The sequence below is a fragment of the Rhododendron vialii genome, chromosome 2a, assembly GCF_030253575.1.
Source record: "Rhododendron vialii isolate Sample 1 chromosome 2a, ASM3025357v1".
Lineage (NCBI taxonomy): Eukaryota > Viridiplantae > Streptophyta > Magnoliopsida > Ericales > Ericaceae > Rhododendron > Rhododendron vialii.
In genome coordinates this window covers 3,105,919-3,130,067 of record NC_080558.1, presented here as the reverse complement: position 1 = coordinate 3,130,067, position 24,149 = coordinate 3,105,919, and the positions used below count along the sequence as shown (strand labels likewise).

The following is a 24,149-nucleotide window of genomic DNA, read 5'->3' as shown; positions in this document are numbered from 1 at the left end:
ATGCCTATCCAACTCTTAGCTTCCCTCACACAATGTATACATACGTTGGGGTTGAAGTCGTTGACGATAATGGCGTCAATATAATATTCAATGTTGCTGACGGCATATCCGGTTACACCCCCACTCTGTACACGGAAGTTGTTGACGATAATAATTTCAGACAAGAAGTCGGGGGATCACAGTGCAATAGTCTCCCTATCCATCGTTCCACTCAACGGTCTCATAGGCCGCATGAAAGGAATCCTTCTAAACAACAATATTTAGGCGACGACACATGCTTTGCATATGACATGCATGACGATTCCAGCATCTTCGAGCAACACAACAACTACGTGGAACACGATAGCGCATTTGACAATAATATTGGAGATGACGATGAGGTCTCACAAAGCTCCGAGGAGGATGTTGATGATGGTTTAGAGGCCGAGGACCACGAAGAACACGAGATTCCGGAGTTTGAGACGCCAAGTTCCATGTTCGCCGATGACACATGGACGAACATCGTGGACCCTAGTCCGCAAATGCCTAATACGAGTCACGTTGGGTGGGATGGACATTGTGAGCTTTTTAAGGGACAGGTATTTATTATTACTCGTAATTTTGATGAAGTCATTTTTTTTGTACAATGTGAAACAATATGAGCTCAATAGAACTTTATTGGCAGGTTTTCTTTTCAAAGGAGGAGGTTCAGAATACGGTGAAGAAGTATAGCATGCAACAGAATAATGTGGTTAAGACATCAGCATCGTCACCGACTATGTTGGTGTACAAATGCAAGAACCTGGTCCCATGTCAGTGGCGACTAAGAGCAAGAAAGTGTAAGGATGCCGATGAGTGGATAATCAGTCGATACGCAGGACCACACACTTGCGTTGCGGAGAGTGTAACCCAAGATCATCATAATCTTGACGCACAGTTCATTTCTGAAATTATCGCCCCCATCGTGAAAAAAGATGCAAGCACGAAGGTGAAGGTTCTTCAAGCAATGATTTTAGATAGGCCAGAGGGATTCCAACCATCGTATGCGAAGACTTGGGCTGCGAAGCAAATTGCTATAGCAAGAATTTTTGGGAACTGGGATGAGTCGTATGCAGAAGTCGAAAGTTTCTTAGCCGCGGTGAAAGTTAAAAATCCAGGTACAGAGTACATCTTGGTGTCGAAAGATACAAATATACCAGGATGCCGCACATTCGATCGTCTTTTCTGGGCATTTGGGCCGGCCATCGAAGGGTTCAAACATTGCAGGCCTGTGATAAGCATTGATGGTACCTTCCTAACAGGAAAGTACAAGGGCGTAATCTTGGTTGCTGTGAGTCAGGACGCGGAAAATCAAATATTCCCTATTGCATTTGCCATTGTGGAGAAGGAGGATGCTGATAATTGGGGGTGGTTCTTGTCCTGCCTCAGACATTTTGTCACCAATCGAACAGAATTGTGTCTAATTTCAGACAGGCATACTGGTCTATTGTCGTACATAAAAGGAGATCCACTTTGGAGACCCCCCCATGCTTATCATCGCTATTGTGCCCGTCACATTGGGGCAAACTATATGAGGAGGTTCAACAAAATTGTGGGCAACCAAGTAAAAGTTACGGCCATGGAAATCCAAAAACGAAAGTTTAAAGCTCAGCTTGAAAAGACTAAAAAGTTCGGCGAAGAGGAAAAGGTCTACAAGGAACTAACGGAGGATTTGGTTTTAAAGAAATGGTCATTCGCGCATGATGGAGGAAGGCGTTACGGATCGGAAACAACAAACATCTCAGAGAGCTTGAATGGGGTCCTAAAAGAAGCTAGGCACCTGCCAATAATGGGAACGGTTATGATGACATTCTACAAAAGCGTGAACTATTTCAATGACAGAGCCGTAGAAGCACGAAAAAAAATTGAGACGGGGGGAAACTGGAGCACGTTTGCCATAAAAAAGTACAAATACTGGAGGAATAAGGCATCAAGACACCAGGTCATTGAGTTTGACCGCGCGGCACAAACTTACGAGGTGCAGACTCCAATGAATCGGATGAGCCCATATAAAGGAAATCACAGGCATTCAGTTGACATGATCAATCGTACGTGCAGTTGCAACAAGTTTCAACAATGGAAGATGCCGTGCTCGCATGTGCTTGCGACGTGCATGTTCATGAAAACTTCCCCTTTCGAATACTTCAGCGATGTTTGGTCACTCAAATCAATTATACAAATGTATGCCTCTCAACCATTTAGGCCCCCGCGTGACAAGGCGTATTGGCCTGAAATCATTGGGCCAACCATCATTCCAGACCGAGAACGTATCCGGGGGAGAGGGCGACCCCAAATCACACGGTTCAGGAACGAGATGGATTGGATTGAGCACCAACCATCACAGAGACAGTCATGCACATTGTGTGGACAAGAAGGACATAATCGAAGAAAATGTTCCGGAAGCAGGGCAGAAGCGTCAAGTTCAGGAACAAATTTGTAATCGATAGTAGTAAGATATTTACATATGTATGGAGCTATGTTGTCTTGTACTTGTTTAAATTTCAAATTTTTGTTTTTAAATTCGTAATTTGTAGTTTGTAACTTTCGAATATGTTTGTAATTTATGATTGTGGTCACATTACAGTTTACTTGTCTCATTGTTGCCAACAATTATTTGTTTTCAATGCCCATTAAAAATAATACTAATTGTTCCAAAAAATACATAACGGGCATATGCAAAATAGTTATTATTTGTAATTAACTCCTGCCACTTGGCCATGTTGTCACATTAATCTAAAAAAAAACAATTACATGGTTAACGCCTTTTGTATATGCATTCTCGAATAACCATATCATCAACTAAGGGGGGTGCAAGTGCAACGTATTCCTGTTATATTCCATCGGTCGTTCAATAACTCCGTTTGCTGTGAGAACTCTCCACTCTTTGGGAGCCAAAAAAACGCATGTCCCATTCATCAACATTGGCACCTCTACGAGAACTCTCTCCAATTTATTTATTTTTTCTGAATGAAATCGTCAATCCATTTACATATAATGCATCACTCACATTCAATATGCATGACGCATATTGAATGTGCATCACGCATATGGAATATGCATCATGCACATAGGATATGCGTGATACACGCTGGATATCCAGCTGGCCGGCGCGCATATGCCAGCGCGGATAATGCACATCCAATGTGCATGATGCACATTGAATGTGCGTTTTAAACTATTTTTAAAAATAGTTTGAAAAAAGGTATATTTTGACAAATAGTTTCGTGGAAAGGCATAAATCGACAAAAAACTCGAGGTTTTAGCCGGCGACGAGGGTTGTCCGGCGACTTTGGGGTGATTTAGACAGCAAAGCGATGGAACTACCGGAACCGGCGCTCGATGGTGACCACCGTCCGATCTCCGCATCCTCCCGTCCCGTCCCCGAATCCCTGGTGTGTGTATGTGTGTGTGTGTGTATATATATATATATATATATATATATATATATATATATATATTGTATATCAGTTCGGCTCTTACGAGGACCACCTCATTTTAATAAAATACAAACCTCCATTTTCCGATCAAATTTTAATGATCCGAGTCGCTCAATGTGTTCAGAACGTGATTTTAAGGGTACCCGCGAGAAATCAGCAAAAAAATGATCGGAAAGGGCTTCATCCTAGCATTTTTTGTTTATTTTTTATCGAACGGTTCAAATAAAAACTGCTCGGATGAAGCCCTTCCCGATCTTTTTTTTGCCGATATCTCTTAAGTATCCTTAAAATCACGTTCTGAATATATTAAGCAGCTCGGATTATCGAAATTCAATCGGAAAATGGAAGAAATGAGGAGGTCCGCATTTTAGTTAAAATGCGGACTCACTCATTTGAGACTGACTGTATGTGTGTGTGTGTCTATATATATATATATATATATATATATATATATATATATATATATTATATAGGTTTACTTTTTGATCATGTTATCAATATATCTAGCACTATCTTTTTTGTTTTGTTGAACTATGGCTAATGTTGTGAATCTTGTAATCACTTTTGATCTCATTTGGTTTTGTTGGAACTATGAATATTGTTGTGATTGTGAAAATGAAACAAATATGCGTATGTTATACGGGTTTTGGCTTAACCCGGACGATTCCACTATGAATTAAATCTTCCCATACAAAAGGAAAAACGGCCGAAGAAAAGGAGAACAAGATATATTACTCTCAAAACATCCATTCACCAAAATATTCTTGTAAAAGCACAATCGCAATATGATACAGTGCACAATTTCAAGCTGCCATCTTTGGAGCTCTAATGACACCTATGAGGCCAACTCATCTTCTGTCTCTATGCCTCATGACTTATTCAAGAGCTGGACACTGAATCTTTACAACCTTTGAACAAATAACCCAATGGAGAGTGAATATAGTTTTCAGTTTCTCCCAAACTACAACATAATCTAACAGCAGATCCTTCTAAGCAGGCACAGGTTTAGCGACTTTGCCATTGCCGGTGGGAGCCAAACTATCATAGTATTCTACCAACACCTTCCAACCACCGCGACACATAAAGTCATAAACCCATCCGGAGGGTTCTCTCCGCTCTTTGCTAGCGCTCTCATCTGTGGTATTCAAGCAACCAATCAGCTGAGTAATAGTGTCTACATGAGACACCACCAGTGTAGTGCAATTCTTGTCTTTTTCAGTTAGATTGATTCATCAAAATGAAAGCTATGTTTGCATGAGCCAGATTTGAAGTGAAGGGTTACCTTAATCAAAATGTAGGAAGATTACCTACTGGACATAGACTGATAATTATTAAGTAGATGATTGCACACAGATAGAAAAGATGCATTTTGTTGAAATTCATGCAAAGTAAAGGTAGATTACTAAGGTAGAGAGATCAACTAACTCTAGTGGAAGTCATTTCAAATTAGACAATCTAAATCTCTGCAATCCATTTTGAAATGGAGACTTAAAAATGATTTAGCAGAGACAAATACAAAGCGAATAAGTGATGCAAAATCCATTAGTTTCAAACCCGTAAATCTAAAAGCAGCCCAAGGCATTTCCATGGTCAGAATAAGGTAAAGCTTGAAGATAAGTTTTGTACACTATTAATTTCTCAGTCCCTCTAGTCGGGTGGGCACCGACCGAATCAATATTTGTCTTTGACGTGTTTTAGCCATTTTTCAGATAGAAAAATAAGTTGGTGCTACTACGAGTCAGAAAGTACCTTTGTGCCTGAAATGAACAGAAAGTCCTGAGACCTTGAGGGATCAAAGAATGCCATCTTACCCTGAGTCTTATCATATACAGCCACCGGCAGTTGTACATAACATCAATGAATAGTCGAGGTCTCACTAATTTGAAGGACAAGTGCAATCCCTTGAGTGTTTCCAGTAATTTAGCGCTAACCCCACTGCTTTTAAAAGTTGGCTTTTCGAGGTCTTTTATGCTGAAAAGGCAGCTAAGTTGAAAACTCTAAGGCTCCGTTCCAGAAATCTTCTTAAAAAATAAACAAATTATTTTACATTTTCAAATTCAAAAATAATGTAAATGAAAAATAATTTTTTTAATTTTGTTTGCATCGTATAAAAGATCTCGATGAGATCTTTCAAACAAGATTCATATTGCATATTTTTATATTTCAATAAGTTTATAATTTTTTAGCTTGAAATTGCCTTATTAAAAAATAAGGGCTTTTTTTACGTTCCGAAACGGGGTCTAAAAGTGAAACTAAATTCCCAAAGGGCTATTGAAGTACAATTTCCTAAGAATGTAATTTCAAATTGAAACTAAATAAGCTTCAAATAAAGGGGGTACTGAAGATGAAAACCAGGATAGTGTTTACACTCATTTTTGGCCAAAATTCAGAAAATCAATTTGTGGTTAGAAGAAGACCTTGAATGAAGGTCTCAGGTGCGAAAAAGACTCATGATCGGTCATCCACGAAATCGGGCCGATTTGAACGCCACTAATCGAGTTGAGTTTTCAAAGGCTTGGGCCAAATTATGCCTAAGATTTCGTTATCATAAGCCCAAGCCCAAGATTGGCCGAAGACTTAGGTTAACCCACTAGATTTGAGTGTTTTATCCAGGCATAGGCCAGTTCTTAGAAATAATAAGGCCTTCTAAGAGCATCTCCAATCCAATACTCTATTTGAGAGTATCAAAATACTCTATTTTATTCATAAAGTGATTTTAGAGGAAATCACTATTCATATTTATTCCAACCACAAACCCTCTATTTATTCATAAAGTGATTTTAGAGGAGATCCTCCATGTTTTCTCCCATCCTCTAAATATAGAGGATCAAAATCTCATCCTCTCAAATAGAGGAGGCTTGAGAGGATGGGTTGGAGGAATTTCATACTCTCAAATGGAGGAATAGAGCATGGGTTGGAGATGCTCTAAGTGGGCCTAAATCAGTTAAAACCCAAGTTTTCTTTTAAAACTTAGGCTCGCATGGCTTACAAAGAGAAGAGGCCTATGATGCTCCTCAAGTTTAGGCCCAAGTAATAGATGGGTCTACTTCTTAAAGAAAACGTCACCTATGGTGGCCTTCAGGTGGCAGGGAAAATGTCTCAAACTACTCACAAGCAGCTCAAAGGCCTAGAATGTTCTTGCTGGGCAGATCTAGGTAAGCTGCTTATAAGCAGCTCAAGGTCTGAGTCTTTACTATCCTTTAGCATGAAGCAAGGCTTGGGACACGTGGCAACCATGCACGGAGACATCCCAAGCAGCTTAGGCCTGGACAAGCAGCTCAAAGGCTTCTATTTTGAGCTTCTATCTAACATCACATAAGCTGCTCACAAGCAGCTCAACCAGGCCTGCATTTTTTGCCTTGGTGGGCCCAAATATCCCTTTTTTATAAACATCCATGCTCACAAGTAGCTCAAAGGCCTCAAACTACTCACAAGCAGCTCAAAGGCCTAGAATGTTCTTGTTTGGCAGATCTAGGTAAGTTGCTTACAAGTAGCTCAAGGTCTGAACTGGTGGGACCCCATTCTTCAGCATGATGCAAGGCTAGGGACAGGTGACGTACATGCAGCCCTTGGAGCTGTTGGTGAATGACTCATACAGACCTAAGCAAGCTGCACACAAGCAGCTCACTCAGGTCTGGTTAATCTTTTGTTTCTCGATTCTTTTTTCATAAGGAATCAAGATTAGAGGATTTAAGGGCCCACAAGAGATAGAGGACCAATAAAATGGTAGGAAAGCCTGGAGAAGTATTGGTCTTCAGCAGTGGTGGGCCCAAAGGATGTCCAATCAAGCAGTAACTTGAGTGTTAAAGCAGCTCAAAGGCCTGGATGCTAAAATTCCTTTTGCTCTTTTACAAAGTTTTATGCAGAAAATGAAGATTTTTCAGGCTTTGGCCATTTTCTTGGAGTGAAGAGCACATTTTGGTCAAAGAACAACCCCTCGTTGGAGCATTTCGAAGCTGCTCAAGCATAAGCCTCTGCTAGAAGGCCATATGGCAGCCATACATGAAGGCTGTGGAAGCAACTCAAGCAGCTCAAGGCCTGGAAACATTGCTTATAAATACCAGAATTGAAGGCCTTGGCAATGGTCCACGACCATCAAGCCCACGGCTTACCCAATTTATCTTTTCATTTTCTTTACTTTCCCGTTCAATCTAGCACAGACTAGATTTTATTTCCTTTCACTTCCTTGTACCCAAACTTTGTTAAACCGATTGATAAAGTTTGTTTTCATTTCTTCTTTACTTTTCAGTCCTTTCCTTTTCTTTTATCCATTTTCTAACAACGGTTAGGAAATATTTAAGTCCTTATCCAGCAAATGCGAACAACAAACCATCACGAGGCATTACCCTTTGGGCCTAGCACTATCGTTTGAAAGAAGTCAGATTTTTTAGGCACCAAGGCCTTGAAAACAACTTGGACAGCAGACCTGTCCTAGCACGCCCGCAACACACAAGCCAATTCGGTTTTTGCACATTTTTGTGGGAAACAGATAGACTGTAAAATAATAGGTATAAGGTGATATGCACACCTTGAAAGGCAGGATGTGCAGCCTTTCCAGTCCAGGAGCCATGCTCAGGACCTTCTTCCCATGGTCAGCATCATATAAATCTCTTTTCTCAACTGGATGGCTCACACCAGCTGGGTCCTGACCCACGATATAAAAGTTGGCCCCCGCATTGATCCGAGCCTTTGCATGCCACTGCACTTCTGTTGGGCCCACATAGTGCATTGGTGATGGGAATATAGAAACCACAGTTGTCTCTGGATCAAGAACACCGTCTTCCAGAACCTCAGAAACCAGTTAAAATTGGCAAACAAAATGAGCAAAGGAGGCAAATAGCCATGCTCAGCAGAGCTCATTTCACAGTCCCTCGATGTCTGTGTTTCCCAAATAGGAGCCACAATACTAAAAATTATTTCACGATGTTTGCATGCCTTTTCCCATTACTTTTCCTTTCCATCCACTAATCCAGGATCCAAACACAGCTCTGAACGGAACTCTGGGGACAAAACCTAATTCGGCTATAGGCTCCATGTCCAGAAGAATGGTTTGAGACTTTGAGTATAATATCCACAACAAAACCACATACAAGAATAAGCCCAAGTAAAGATTTTAAGACTAATATCATTTACTATAGTTTTTGTTATGTTATTTAAATTTTTTTTAGAGTCGATGACTATTAATATTGTAATTCATCTTTTTATTTTTTTAGTATATATTTCACCACTACTAGGGTAAAATCCTGGTTCCGTCCCTGATTATGATTAACTTATGCATCATAATTTTTTTATTTTGTTTTTATTCATATTTTTTCGCGTTTATTAGTTTTACGCAAAACTTTTATGTGATATGGGTTCGTCTCGACGAAAGAAATCGAAAAAATAAAAAATTATAATTTTTATACAAGTATTTTGGGAAATATCCAAGGAAAAGTTCAAAAACTTACGAGACGAGAGAAACTTATTCAGGACGAAGGCCGTGAACAAATTATTCACGGCTCCGTGCAATCTCAGCCGTTCGTTTCGGCAATCAATAGTCCGGATTTAAAAAAAAAAACTATTTTCGCTAGTTTTTTTAAAACTTGGACCGTCCGTCCAAAACACTTTTGGACACACGCGATTGAGCGCCGTAAACTTTTTTAGCTCCGTAACAAAGTTTTCCTCCTTACGATAAACATCACGTACAGAATGATTTGGTACAGAGTGTTGGAACTGCTATCCGTTTTCTGGACGAAGGGAGTGTGCTGCAGACCTATGTGTTGTGCAGCTACCGGCGCCACCTTGCCAGCATTGGTCCGACGATCGGAGACGTCCACTACGTAGAGCTCGTCGAGTACTACAAGTGTACCAAAAATCAACCCGATCAAATATTGTTAAGTACCTCGTCGGAACACATATATATAACTTGGAAAAAAATGAATCCTAATGGATACGAAACACTAGATCAAAACCACTACATCCATTCTTTTCGAATTATATGTGTTCCGATGAGGTACTTAACGATATTTGATCGGGTTGATTTTTGGTATACTAGTAGTACTTGACGAGCTCTACGCAGTGAACGTCTTCAATTGTCGGGCCGAAGCCGGCAAGGCGGTACTGGCAACCGCACAGCACGTTGCTGTCTCCCCCGGTCCGGGAAGATGAGCAAGGTCAAGGTGACCGACCTTCTAAGCATTTTCGACTCGCGCACGCGTAGTAAACTTTGACTTGGGGTCATACCTTCAACCCAAAGGCAAAGCATGAATGAATGGAGTATTAAGCAACAAAGACGATGAAAGTTTCCTTAAATTACGCACCCGGCCGACTTCCAAGGAACGTATCGAATGTGAAGATTATGTTCTCACTCTTTTTACCTCATTTCCTCTCCCCTTCCCCTTTTCCCTTTGGCTGGTAAAAGATTCTAATTCTACCATTAAAAAGTTTCTTAAAGTGTGTAAATTCTATTCTTCCAAATTTAAAATGGGTAAATTATCAAAACCACCCCGCAGTTTTTAAAAGTTATATATTGCCCCCCCTCATGTTTGGGAAATCACAAAATACCCCCCGTCTCAGAACAAATTACTCATTCAAGCGTCTGTCCCTCCCCCGCCTGAAATCTCTTTTATATACATAGTTTTAGCCTTTAGGTTATGGTTTCACTTTCTCATTCAAGTTTTAGTACTATAGCCAAACTCATATACTTGTTAGTTTTAGCCTTTTCGTTTTTATTTCTATCATGTTATTTTGTTACTTATCTTTTTCGGATGTGGACCAAACTTTTTTTTTTTTTTTTTGATGTTTTATGCAAAAACAGTTAAATCTTTTGTTGACTTCTTATAATCTAGTTAAATTTTTTGTTGAATTCATATAATCCAGTATCGACATACATGAAATGATTGTGCCATGCCAAAAACAAGTGATCACGTACGCTTGGATGCCCTTGAATGGACTTGTTATATATCTTCCACAAGACTTACTATATTGTGCTAAAAGTATATACTCCCTCCGTCCCAAAAGGATGATAATTTTTGAAACTCGTGTCATTTGTCATCACGTATATCTTTCAATCTATAATGTCTTTTTATGAGTTTGAAAACTTTGTATAATAAAACTAATCAAAAATTATCAAACAAGATTCATATTTTATATCTTTTGAGATCCATATTAAAAGATATTGGGACGGAGGAAGTATTACATAGGCTTTTAGTACATTATGTAATTTCAAGTCTGTTTTGCAGCTTTTGTCATTTGTAGGCTTTAAGTCTACCGATGAAGTAACGTTAACTGATAATGGTTACGTTTCATTTTTCATAGTAAATGGGGAGCTATTTTAATTTATTCAAAGGTTTGGATCTCCGATTCTCCGCAGGGGGACCGTTCAGCGTTTGGGGTGGAGATGGCTGGAAGTTAAAAAAAATTCCCAATGAAGATCGGGACGGGGTTGGGGTGGGTGAATCGGGGACGTGGATAGTGGCATCCACCCCAGCCTGCCACATCCTGTGGCCAACTCCTATGTGAATGTGGTTCACGGCTCTAGGGTTCAACTGTGCTTATCGAACAAGAGGCTGTAGTATCAAAGTCCCGTTCTCTAGAACTAAACTTAAATTTGAGAGTTTTGCCCTTATTTGAATTTTTTTTCGCATTTGATAGTTTTGCGCCACACTTTTGTGGGTTATTGATTCTCTCGACGAGAGGAATCGAAAAAAATTTTTTTTTTTTTACTTTTACACAAGTATTTTGAGAAATAACTACTTTTTAGAGCCAAAATGTCATTTTTTTGGCTAAAAAATAGTTATTTCTCAAAATACTTGGGTAAAAGTGAAAAAAAAAACTTCGATTCATCTTGTTGAGACGAATCAATAACCCACAAAAATTTGATCCAAAACTAATAAATGCAAAAAAAAATTCAAATAAAAATAAAATTCTCAAATTCAAAGTTAAGTTCAAGAGAACCGGGCCAGCCGATTTTGCAGTCGGATAAGATGAGGTGGCTATAAAGTACTTTAAACGCGTGCCAACAACCACTGCCGTTTTGCTTCTGGATAGGATGTCGTCTACGCGTATTCCGTACCCAACCGTTTCTAACAAGTTGTTGTTGACTTTTGAGGCCATGTTTTGGCTCCATCCTATACAAATGCAGATTTGCATTTACTCAGAAGATTTGGCGTGGGTTGCATTGAATGCAATTCATTCTCCCATGTGGGTGATTGAAGTCAAAGATTGGCAGCCTATGAAGATTTCTCAAGCCACGCTCAAATCAGGAAAAATCTCAGGCGTGGATTTGCATTGATCCTCGCATGGCCATGAACAGTGAAGTTTGCACAGCCTATAAAATTCGAGCTTTGCTCCATGTTTTTGTATCTCTCTTGAGTGAGAGACCAGAGAGTGGGAAATCAGAAACGTATCTGATTTTGTATCAGTTTGAGAGAGTGTGAGTTTGAGTGATTTGTAATCCTCCTCCTCCTAAATATAATCTGGCTGCCCCCCGTGGATGTACCCGATTTTGGGGAACCACGTAAATCTTTGTCTCTGTGTTTGTGTGTGTGTTTGTGTTCTGGTTTGATCCTTAGTTTCCGCAACAATTGGTATCAGAGCATTTGGTTACCAAGAACACAAACTCTGTTTCGGCTCTGTTTTCCGTTTCTGTCCAGAAAATTACAGTCACGGAATTCTGATCAAAAACTCAGTTTGATCACTGAGTCTCGTGCGTCTCTCCGAGACGATTCCAACGCACCAAGGCCCGTCGCGAACCGAGCACCACAGAAGCAGAACGCTCCGTTCGACGGCGGCGTGTTCACCGCGAGTTTTGTCCAGATAGAACCCAGTTCCGAAAAGTGATCGGAAATTTTTTTTGATCAAAGACCCAAATTCGGATTGGGATGGAGATTCAGCGCAACAGGAAGCAGGGCACAGTTTGCTTATCGCAGACTCAGTATCTGAAGACTGTACTCCAACGGTTTGGCATAGATGGCAAAGCTAAACCCGTTAGTACACCGTTAGCCCCGCACTTTAAGCTCAGCGCTTCGATGTCACCTCGTACTGATGCGGAACGAAAACAGATGGCCCAAGTTCCGTATGCCAACGCTGTGGGATCCTTGATGTATGCAATGGTATGTACCAGACCCGATATTTCACACGCTGTCAGTATGGTTAGCAGATATATGCATGATCCAGGAAAGGGTCATTGGCAGGCCGTGAAATGGATTCTCAGATACATTCAGGGAACAGTTAATGTTGGCCTAAAATTTGGGAGAGATCAGAAATTTGGTGATCAGCTTGCAGTTGGTTATGTAGATTCAGATTACGCTGGTGATCTGGATAAGAGGCGGTCAACTACTGGTTATGTTTTCACTATGGCAGGAGGACCAGTTAGTTGGCGTTCGACTTTACAGTCCACGGTTGCACTATCTACTACGGAGGCTGAATATATGGCGGTGACTGAGGCCATAAAAGAAGCCATCTGGTTGCAGGGTTTGATTGGTGATTTGGGTGCCAAACAGGAGCACATCAATGTCTATTGCGATAGTCAGAGTGCCATTCATTTGGCAAAGAATCAGGTGCACCATACCAGGACAAAGCATATAGATGTCCGTTTTCACTTTGTTCGGGAAATTCTAGAAGAAGGGGACATATTGCTTGAAAAGATTGCCACTGCAGACAACCCAGCTGATATGTTGACAAAGGTTGTTACTGGGATCAAGTTCAATCATTGTTTGGACTTGATCAACATCTCTCCGGTTCAGAGCGCCTAAGGGCGCATTGGGGGCAGCATCGGATCTTGGAGAATTGTCGCCAAGGTGGAGATTGTTGACTTTTGAGGCCATGTTTTGGCTCCATCCTATACAAATGCAGATTTGCATTTACTCAGAAGATTTGGCGTGGGTTGCATTGAATGCAATTCATTCTCCCATGTGGGTGATTGAAGTCAAAGATTGGCAGCCTATGAAGATTTCTCAAGCCACGCTCAAATCAGGAAAAATCTCAGGCGTGGATTTGCATTGATCCTCGCATGGCCATGAACAGTGAAGTTTGCACAGCCTATAAAATTCGAGCTTTGCTCCATGTTTTTGTATCTCTCTTGAGTGAGAGACCAGAGAGTGGGAAATCAGAAACGTATCTGATTTTGTATCAGTTTGAGAGAGTGTGAGTTTGAGTGATTTGTAATCCTCCTCCTCCTAAATATAATCTGGCTGCCCCCCGTGGATGTACCCGATTTTGGGGAACCACGTAAATCTTTGTCTCTGTGTTTGTGTGTGTGTTTGTGTTCTGGTTTGATCCTTAGTTTCCGCAACAATTGGTATCAGAGCATTTGGTTACCAAGAACACAAACTCTGTTTCGGCTCTGTTTTCCGTTTCTGTCCAGAAAATTACAGTCACGGAATTCTGATCAAAAACTCAGTTTGATCACTGAGTCTCGTGCGTCTCTCCGAGACGATTCCAACGCACCAAGGCCCGTCGCGAACCGAGCACCACAGAAGCAGAACGCTCCGTTCGACGGCGGCGTGTTCACCGCGAGTTTTGTCCAGATAGAACCCAGTTCCGAAAAGTGATCGGAAATTTTTTTTGATCAAAGACCCAAATTCGGATTGTTGAGACGATCACAACGGTGGTCGGAACGTCGCCGGAGGTGGCCGGAGGAGCGAGCACGCGCCGGTCAAAGGTGGGGCGTGCGGAGCGCGTCAGATCTGCGCGCGCGCGTGGATAGCGCACGCTGGCACGCGGAGAGCACACGCTGGCGTGTGGAGAGCGTGTGCCGGTCAACGCCACATGGGCAGTCAACGCTGACTAGGCGATGAGTCAGCGGCCCAGTCAGCAGCCACGTCATCGAACACGTGGCGGTGCCACGTCAGCAAGAAGGGTCCCATTTTGGTGACACGTCAGCGGTCAACTGTCCACGCCAGCCGGTCAACGCTGACGTGGCAGTCCAGTCAGCGGTACAGTGGCTGGTCAATGGTCAAACTGCCAGATTTTTTTTCTGTGATTTCGGAGGCGTCCGAACTCCGTTTTGCGCCCGTGAGTAGTCGATTTTGACTATCTCGACGTTCCAGATCCAACCCCGTGCCCCGTTTTTCGAGTTTCCGTTCCGAAAAAATCTGTTGGGAGTATTTTCAGCGGTAAAACTCTCGTTTTTGACTTCGTTGGATGTCCAGCATTGACGAGGAGAGCCCTAGTGTTGTTTCTTCAACACCTATGGACAAATCATCAGATAAGAAGACTTCAGACGAGCCCTCGGTCAGTTCCTACATGAGGAGGAGCTCGGTTTCGAATGCCAAATTCGAAGTGGATAAGTTCGATGGCACAATTAACTTCGGCATGTGGCAATGCGAAGTTTTGGATATTCTAAATCAACAAGATTTGGAATTCACTTTGGAGGATCGTCCTGAGGATATGTCCACCTCCGATTGGGACAAGCTTAATCGGCAAGCTTGTGGCACGATCCGTCTTTGTTTGTCCAAAGACATCAAGTATTCCGTCATGAGGGACAATTCAGCCAAGGAGTTGTGGCAGAAATTAGAGAGCAAGTACATGACGAAGAGCATAGAGAACAGACTCTACCTGAAGAAGAGACTGTATCGTTTTCAGTATCAACAAGGTGCGTCAATGAACGAACATCTAAATAGTTTCAATAAAATTTTGGCCGATTTGCAAAACCTTGATGTTAAAATTGACGATGAGGATAAGGCACTTTTGTTGATAAATTCTTTGCCTGATACATATGACCACTTGGTTACTACCTTACTGTATGGAAAAGATGAAATTCGTTTTAATGACGTTTGCTCTACTTTGATTAACAACGAGGTACGGAAGAAGGATCAACAAGTTCATCGAGATCCCTCTTCATCAGCACTATCAGTAAGGGGAAGGACTGAATCGAGGAATAGACAGTCCGGGAGGAGACAGTCCAGGTCCAGGTCAAAAGGCAAATCAGCTGAAAGGAATCAGAAATCCGGTGACAGGAAGCAGATTGCAAAGGATGAGTGTGCTTACTGTCATGAAACGGGGCACTGGAAGAAGGATTGCCCCAAAATCAAGGAACAACAACAACAACGAGCGAATGTTGCAAGAGGAGAGGTTGACGACTTGGCGTCAGCCTTGATTGTTTCATCAGACACGAATTCAGATGAATGGATTCTGGACTCGGGATGTACCTACCATATGTGTCCCCATCGGGACTGGTTCTCAAACTTTCAGGAGATTGACGGTGGCGTAGTTTTGATGGGCAACGACAATGCCTGCAAAACTCAGGGGATAGGTACAATCCGACTCAAGTTGCGCAACGGTACAACCAAGCTTTTGACAGATGTCCGGTATGTCCCGGATTTGAAGAAAAATTTGATTTCTCTTGGAACCTTGGATGCAAAAGGTTACAAGATTACTTTAGAAGGTGGAGCCCTGAAAGTAACCCATGGTGCATTAGTGGTCCTGAAAGGCACTCGGAGGGGAAATTTATACTTCCTCGACGGGCGCACAGTTACAGGAGGAGTAGCCATCTCCAACAGCAACTCAGATGATGCTACAGATAACATTTCCCGACTCTGGCACATGCGCCTAGGTCATGCCGGAGAGAAAGCTTTACAAGGATTGGTGAAGAAAGGTCTCCTAAAGGGGGCCAAGACAGGGAAGTTTGGATTCTGTGAGCACTGTGTTCTGGGCAAACAGACCAGGGTCAAATTTGGCACCGCAGTTCATCGTACGAAGGGTATTCTGGATTATGTTCATTCAGATGTTTGGGGGCCCACAACGACAGCAACTTTTGGTGGCAAACGGTGGTTTGTCACGTTTATTGATGATTTTTCACGGAGAGTATGGGTTTATCCCATGAAACGCAAGGACGAGGTCCTTGACACCTTCCTTCGTTGGAAGCAGAGGGTGGAGACTCAGACTGGCAGAAAAATCAAGGTACTTCGGTCAGACAACGGTGGTGAGTATACTTCAGATCCCTTTCTCAAAATCTGTCAGGAGGAGGGGATAGTCCGACATTTCACCGCCGCGAAGACTCCACAGCAAAATGGAGTTGCAGAGAGGATGAACCGCACTTTGGTGACTAAGGTGCGGTGTATGTTGTCCAACGCCGGTTTGAGCAAAGTATTTTGGGGAGAGGCAGTCGCCTATGCCTGTCAGTTGATCAACAGGCTACCATCAGAGGCACTTGGCGGACGGACTCCCATGGAGGTATACTTTGGTCAATCTTCGATTGATTACGATCGGCTGCATGTATTTGGTTGTCCTGCTTATTTTCATGTCACAGAATCTAAGCTGGATCCTCGAGCTAGGAAGGCTATATTTGTTGGCTTTACTCCAGGTGTAAAGGCCTATAGACTCTGGTGCCCGGAGTCTAAGAAGATTATTACCAGCCGAGATGTTACTTTCGATGAGTCGGCCATGCTTCAAACCAACTCTCGAAAGGTTAACACCATTCCAAGGTGTTCAGATCAGGTGGAGCAGTCAGAGCAGGTGGAGCTAGAGGTTCCTGTAGTTCAAGTTCCTACCATTTCGCCACCACAGGAGCACCACAGTGATGTTTCAGATTCGAGTTCTGAGTCTGATGATGTTTCAGTTCCCGAGGCTATAGCGCCAACACAGTCTATTGCTACTAGCCGTCCGAGGAGGGAGATTCGAAAACCTGCCCGATATGATGGTATGGTTGCATACGCCCTTCCGGTTATCACAGGTGTTCCGAATACGTATAGGGAGGCCGTTTCAGGTTCTGACAGTTCTCAATGGAAGCAGGCTATGAATGAGGAGATGAGTTCTCTTCACAAGAATAAGACTTGGGAGCTGGTACCACTTCCCAAAGGGAATAAAGCAATAGGATGCAAATGGGTCTACGCCAACAAAGAGGACAGTTCGGTCAAGGGTGGTGTTAGACATAAGGCCAGATTGGTGGCAAAGGGTTATGCTCAGCGCGAAGGGATTGACTACAATGAGGTCTTCTCTCCAGTGGTGAAGCATGCATCGATTCGCATTCTATTATCTTTGGTTGCGCAGTACGACCTCGAGTTACAGCAACTCGATGTTAAGACTGCATTTTTGCATGGCGACTTGGACGAAGAGATCTATATGTCACAACCAGATGGTTTCAAGGTCTCTGGAAAGGAAAATTGGGCTTGCCGTCTTCGCAAGTCACTATATGGCCTAAAGCAGTCGCCACGACAATGGTACAAGAGATTTGATCAGTTTATGGCTACGCAGAGGTATACTCGCAGCAGTTTTGACCATTGTGTTTACTTTCGTAAACTTCGGGATGGTTCCTTTATCTATTTGCTCTTATATGTTGATGATATGCTAATTGCATCTAAGAGCAAGGTGGAGATTTCTCGGTTGAAGGCACAACTGAGTTCAGAATTCGAAATGAAAGACCTTGGAGAAGCAAAGAAGGTCATTGGGATGGAGATTCAGCGCAACAGGAAGCAGGGCACAGTTTGCTTATCGCAGACTCAGTATCTGAAGACTGTACTCCAACGGTTTGGCATAGATGGCAAAGCTAAACCCGTTAGTACACCGTTAGCCCCGCACTTTAAGCTCAGCGCTTCGATGTCACCTCGTACTGATGCGGAACGAAAACAGATGGCCCAAGTTCCGTATGCCAACGCTGTGGGATCCTTGATGTATGCAATGGTATGTACCAGACCCGATATTTCACACGCTGTCAGTATGGTTAGCAGATATATGCATGATCCAGGAAAGGGTCATTGGCAGGCCGTGAAATGGATTCTCAGATACATTCAGGGAACAGTTAATGTTGGCCTAAAATTTGGGAGAGATCAGAAATTTGGTGATCAGCTTGCAGTTGGTTATGTAGATTCAGATTACGCTGGTGATCTGGATAAGAGGCGGTCAACTACTGGTTATGTTTTCACTATGGCAGGAGGACCAGTTAGTTGGCGTTCGACTTTACAGTCCACGGTTGCACTATCTACTACGGAGGCTGAATATATGGCGGTGACTGAGGCCATAAAAGAAGCCATCTGGTTGCAGGGTTTGATTGGTGATTTGGGTGCCAAACAGGAGCACATCAATGTCTATTGCGATAGTCAGAGTGCCATTCATTTGGCAAAGAATCAGGTGCACCATACCAGGACAAAGCATATAGATGTCCGTTTTCACTTTGTTCGGGAAATTCTAGAAGAAGGGGACATATTGCTTGAAAAGATTGCCACTGCAGACAACCCAGCTGATATGTTGACAAAGGTTGTTACTGGGATCAAGTTCAATCATTGTTTGGACTTGATCAACATCTCTCCGGTTCAGAGCGCCTAAGGGCGCATTGGGGGCAGCATCGGATCTTGGAGAATTGTCGCCAAGGTGGAGATTGTTGACTTTTGAGGCCATGTTTTGGCTCCATCCTATACAAATGCAGATTTGCATTTACTCAGAAGATTTGGCGTGGGTTGCATTGAATGCAATTCATTCTCCCATGTGGGTGATTGAAGTCAAAGATTGGCAGCCTATGAAGATTTCTCAAGCCACGCTCAAATCAGGAAAAATCTCAGGCGTGGATTTGCATTGATCCTCGCATGGCCATGAACAGTGAAGTTTGCACAGCCTATAAAATTCGAGCTTTGCTCCATGTTTTTGTATCTCTCTTGAGTGAGAGACCAGAGAGTGGGAAATCAGAAACGTATCTGATTTTGTATCAGTTTGAGAGAGTGTGAGTTTGAGTGATTTGTAATCCTCCTCCTCCTAAATATAATCTGGCTGCCCCCCGTGGATGTACCCGATTTTGGGGAACCACGTAAATCTTTGTCTCTGTGTTTGTGTGTGTGTTTGTGTTCTGGTTTGATCCTTAGTTTCCGCAACAGTTGTGACCATCTAGGCAATGGAAAATTCTAACTCCACACCCATCTACACATCCATTTATACATTCATACTCACAATAGGGATGGGTTCCACGCATATTGGGTGTGTAGTATGTGCGGACTCTACCCCTATTACGAATGTGTGTGTAATTATGTGTGTAAATGGGTATGGAGGTAGAATAATTGCTAAGCAATTTACACTCGGGACTTTCAACCCAAAGGCAATCACCGACTCATCACCTTTGCACGGAGAGAGAGAGAGAGATATTTAACCCACCCCTACTTCAATGTAGAGAGAGAGAGAGAGAGAGAGAGAGAGAGATTTAAACCCACCCCTACTTCACATTGCACGCTACATTACTTTTCTCTGGTAAATCATTTTCCTCATCATCACCATATCTCTAGCTAATCCAAATCTTGTTGTGTGTTTTTGATCAAGACATGTTATTCCAAGCAAGCTTCCATGACCTGGACCAGAAGTCATCCCTACTTGATATTCCCACCGCGCTAAGTCCTAAACCCAGCCTAAAGAGATGGTACAAGGCATTCTTTAAAATCAAATGCTCAAGGGTCTTCTCCTCCATTGTTCAATCAGACAGAGTTGTTATCGATATCGATCCGCACCCCCATTTTCCCACAGTTGACCGACCGGTACTCACCCATGTCGTGAAGAAGAAAGATCTGGGCCAGCTTGGGGAATATAATGGAGTCGAGGGACTTGCTTCTCATCTGAAGACAAACTTGGATGGTGGGATTGATGGAGACGCTGAGGATGTCTCGCGACGGAACGATGCGTTTGGATCCAACACTTACCCAAGCCCGCCTGCGAAAAATCTCTTCTACTTCGTGTTGGAGGCTTTGAGAGATCCCACTGCTTTGATACTTTTAGTATTTTCAGCACTTTCACTTGGATTTGGCATCAAGGAAAATGGCTTGGGAGAAGGATGGTACGTATTGTTGAGGGTTTTAGATTCTTAGTTTTCTGGCCTATTTGCTCATGCATTTGAATAGATAATTACTTGTGCTACTATTTTAAGTATTTTTTGGTCTAAGATTTTTTATAGCTCAGGTGTCCGGCCAGCTTTCGCCCATCTCGACTAGTTCTAGGGAATCAATTCTATCACCCACTTGCGGGATCCCAATTAAAGCTACCTCTGTACGGATTGGCCCGAAAAGAGTAGATAACACAGGTTTCAAACCTAAAACTAAAACCTTAGGAAGGAGCAAATCTCCAAATCTAGGCCTTGACCACTATGCCACCTAAGAGTTTTACTCAACAACCATAACTTGAACAAAAAAGAGACGGATACATCTTTAGAAATTCTATATATAGCTGTATCCGTCTCTTTAGAATCTTAACTTACCAGTGTCTCTCTCTCTCTCTCATCGGTTCCCCACACCCTCTCTCTTATTTTGTTCTAAGAATCGTCATTTATGTCATCGACCTAATCAATGATAAATAGTTTGTTTGCTAATTTACTGGTATGATGATCTTCTGCAATTCAGTTTAAAAATCTATCCAAATCCTAATAGGTACGATGGAGGAAGCATATTTGTTGCAGTCCTTATAGGCATAGCACTCTCCGCAATATGCAACTTCAGGAAAAACAGACAGTTAGTCAAGTTATCCAGAGCAATAAGCAATATCCAAGTCGACGTTGTGAGAAGCGGAAGGCGGCAGAAAGTTTCCATTTTCGATATTGTTGTAGGAGATGTTGTTTACTTGAAGATCGGAGAACAAGTTCCAGCAGACGGATTGTTCATCGATGGGCACTCGTTGCTAGTAGAAGAATTTAGCATAACTGGAGAAAGCGACCACGTAGAAGTTGATCTTACGCAGAATCCATTCTTGTTATCTGGCACCAAGGTATTCCAAATTTTGTAAGATCGAAGCCTTCCATGACACATAGCCGAAAATCCTTTCTGTAAAATTAAATAGCTTGGTGTCTGAATTTCCAACAGGTAGCTGATGGGTGTGGTCGAATGCTAGTCACATCAGTCGGAATGAACACAACCTGGGGAGAAAGCATGAGCACAATCAGCATGGACTCCAATGAACAAACCCCTCTAAAATCTCGACTCAAGAAACTCACATCATTACTCAAAAAAGTCGGTTTATCCGTCGCGTTCTTAGTCTTTGTCATCTTAATAATCGAGTACTTCACCGGAAACACAAAGGACGAGAACGGGAACACAGAGTACAACGGCAGCAAAACCAAAGCCAGCAACATTATAAACTCTGTTGTCGCAATCATAGCTGCTGCTGTAACTGTAGTGGACGTCGCAATCCCAGAAAGGTTGCCCTTGGCTGTGACTGTAACTTTAGCTTATTCGAGGAGGCAGATAATGAGTGATCACGCCATGATTCGTAAGCTCTCCGCTTGTGAAACAATTGGTTCGGCTACCACTATTTGTACCGAAAAAACCGGAATGCTTACTCTTAACCAGATGGAGGTGACACAGTTCCGGCTTGGCCAGGATTCTGTAAACGAAAACGGTTCCTCTTCTATTGCAAGCAGTGTAGTTGAATTACTCCACCAAGGTGTCGGTTTGAACACAACTGGTTTGGTTTTTAAGACCGTTTCAGGGTATGAGTTCTCTGGTAGCCCAACAGAAAAGGCTATTCTTTCTTGGGCTGTTTCAAAACTGAACTTGGATATGGACGGACTTAAGCAGAGTTCTGAGATTGTACATGTTGAAGCATTCAACTCGACAAAGAAAAGAAGTGGCGTTTGGATAAGGAAGAAGGGTGAAAACACGACGAATGTGCACTGGAAAGGGGCAGCAGAGATGGTACTGGCAATGTGCTCGAATTACTGCGATGTCTCTGGAAACATCAAGGTTTTGGATGATTTTGAAAGGAAGAAGTTTGATCAAATAATCCAAGGTATGGCTGCTAACAGCCTACGGTGCATTGCTTTCGCACACAAGCAAGTTCCAGAACAAGAGAATGAAGAGGGAAAAATCCATATAGAGGAAAACTGTTTAACCCTTTTGGGGCTAGTTGGTATGAAGGATCCGTGTCGCCCGGGTGTGAAAAAAGCCGTGGAAGAGTGTCAATATGCGGGAGTGAACGTGAAAATGATCACGGGCGACAATATTTTCACGGCTAGAGCGATAGCAACCGAATGTGGGATACTCAAGCCTAACCAGGACATGAAAAGTGGAGCAGTGGTAGAAGGGGTGGAATTCAGGAATTACACGCTGGAGGAACGGATGGAGAAGGTCGACAAAATCTGCGTGATGGCGAGATCTTCTCCAGTCGACAAACTCCTAATGGTACAGTGCTTGAGACAAAAAGGGCACGTGGTAGCGGTAACTGGGGATGGAAACGACGACGCAGCAGCACTAAAAAAAGCCGACATAGGCCTTTCAATGGGGATAGAGGGGACCGAAGTGGCAAAAGAGAGCTCCGACATTGTCATCTTAGATGACAATTTTGGGTCTGTGGCCACAGTTTTAAGGTTGGGGAGATGTGTTCATACCAACATTCAGAAATTCATTCAGTTTCAGCTCACTGTGAATGTTGCTGCCCTTGTCATCAACTTTGTGGCGGCGATTTCAGCTGGTGAGGTCCCGCTTTCCGCCCTCCAATTGTTCTGGCTCAACTTGATTATGGACACTTTGGGTGCTTTAGCTTTAGCCACTGGAAAACCCACAAAGGAGCTAATGGAGAAACCGCCAGTGGGTCGAACAAAGCCACTTATGACCAACATTATGTGGAGGAACGTACTCTGCCAGGCATTTTATCAAACTGCCGTGATGCTTACCATACAATTCAAAGGCGAAGCGATTTTTAATGTGAGTTCGGAAGTCAATGACACTATGATCTTCAATGTTTTCGTACTGTGTCAAGTGTTCAACGAATTCAACGCGAGGAAACTCGAGAAGAAGAATGCGTTTGAAGGAATTCATAAGAGTAAGTTGTTTTTGGTGATTGTTGGGGTGACGATTGTGCTTCAGGTGGTGATGGTGGAGTTCTTGAAGAATTTTGCAGATACGGAAAGGTTGAATTGGTGGCAGTGGGGAGTTTGTGTTGGGTTTGCTTCAGTTTCTTGGCCACTTGGGTGGGTTGTCAAGTGGATTCCTGCTCCAGAGAAACCGTTTCTTTTGGGAGAGGGGGTTGTGCCTCCGGAGTTAGATCTGGCATCCGCCACCAACTCCGACGACGAGGGTCCACCCCTCCCTCAAACATCTTTCTCTTCGACGCCGTCGGAGTTAGATCCGGCATCCCCCACCAACTCCGGTGAGGAGGTTCTACTCCTCCCTCATACAACTTTCCCTTTGATGCCATTGGAGATATGTTCGGAACGACGAAGTGTGTCCCGCAACTTTGGAGTCTATTCAGACGACAAAGCAACAGAGACGACAAAGCAACAGAGCAATCGGGACCGGCACTCGACAGAGAAAACCGATTAGGAGGTTCTTTTCTTTCTGTTTTAGGGTTTTGTTCTCTCTCTTTGTGGATAGTTTTCTCCTTTTACGTAGTTTTTTGCATCTTTCTCGGATAGTGATTTTTTGTTTGTGTCTTTACGAATTTCATTTGTGTTGGTTTTCATTTGTTGGGATCTCTGGCTTCTCTTACTTAACTGGGAGTACTATTTCAGAATTTTATTTCGGGTTCTGCTTGCCCTATGTTATTTGTGTCTCGGCTTTTTAGCTTAAGTGGTTGCTGTTTAGCATTGGGATTTGGGAATGAAATTTCCTATGTTAACCCTAAATCTGTCTACAAGATCAGTTAGGTCTTTGGTATTATTTGATCAAAAACTTCTTGGGTATCTGGTATATATCTCACGCATGTTGGCAGTTTTCTTGTAAGCAGAGTACGTTCAGAAAAGATCTGGATTAACCTGGTCGATGAGGCAGTCCTCTCGAGTGATCGCCAGATCTAGTGTTCCACTATGAATTACAT

At 42.7% G+C, this 24,149-nt stretch overlaps 4 protein-coding genes across 4 annotated transcripts in view; all 4 read left to right on the top strand.

Moving 5' to 3' along the window:
• The window catches only part of LOC131316779 (putative calcium-transporting ATPase 13, plasma membrane-type), a 116,960-nt gene that overhangs the window by 73,443 nt on the left and 19,368 nt on the right, over positions 1-24,149 (top strand). The gene's annotated exons all lie outside the window — the stretch shown is intronic.
• On the top strand, positions 33-2,458 carry LOC131316973 (uncharacterized). The gene is made up of 2 exons (XM_058346553.1): positions 33-578; positions 665-2,458. Exons 1-2 carry the CDS (start codon positions 33-35, stop codon positions 2,456-2,458), a joined length of 2,340 nt encoding a protein of 779 aa, XP_058202536.1.
• On the top strand, positions 12,464-13,189 carry LOC131316788 (secreted RxLR effector protein 161-like). The gene has a single exon (XM_058346240.1). The coding sequence runs from the start codon at positions 12,464-12,466 to the stop codon at positions 13,187-13,189; it is 726 nt and encodes a 241-aa protein (XP_058202223.1).
• On the top strand, positions 19,578-23,849 carry LOC131316775 (putative calcium-transporting ATPase 13, plasma membrane-type). Its single transcript, XM_058346218.1, has 3 exons — positions 19,578-20,184; positions 20,771-21,104; positions 21,200-23,849. Exons 1-3 carry the CDS (start codon positions 19,679-19,681, stop codon positions 23,654-23,656), a joined length of 3,297 nt encoding a protein of 1,098 aa, XP_058202201.1. The 5' UTR covers positions 19,578-19,678; the 3' UTR covers positions 23,657-23,849.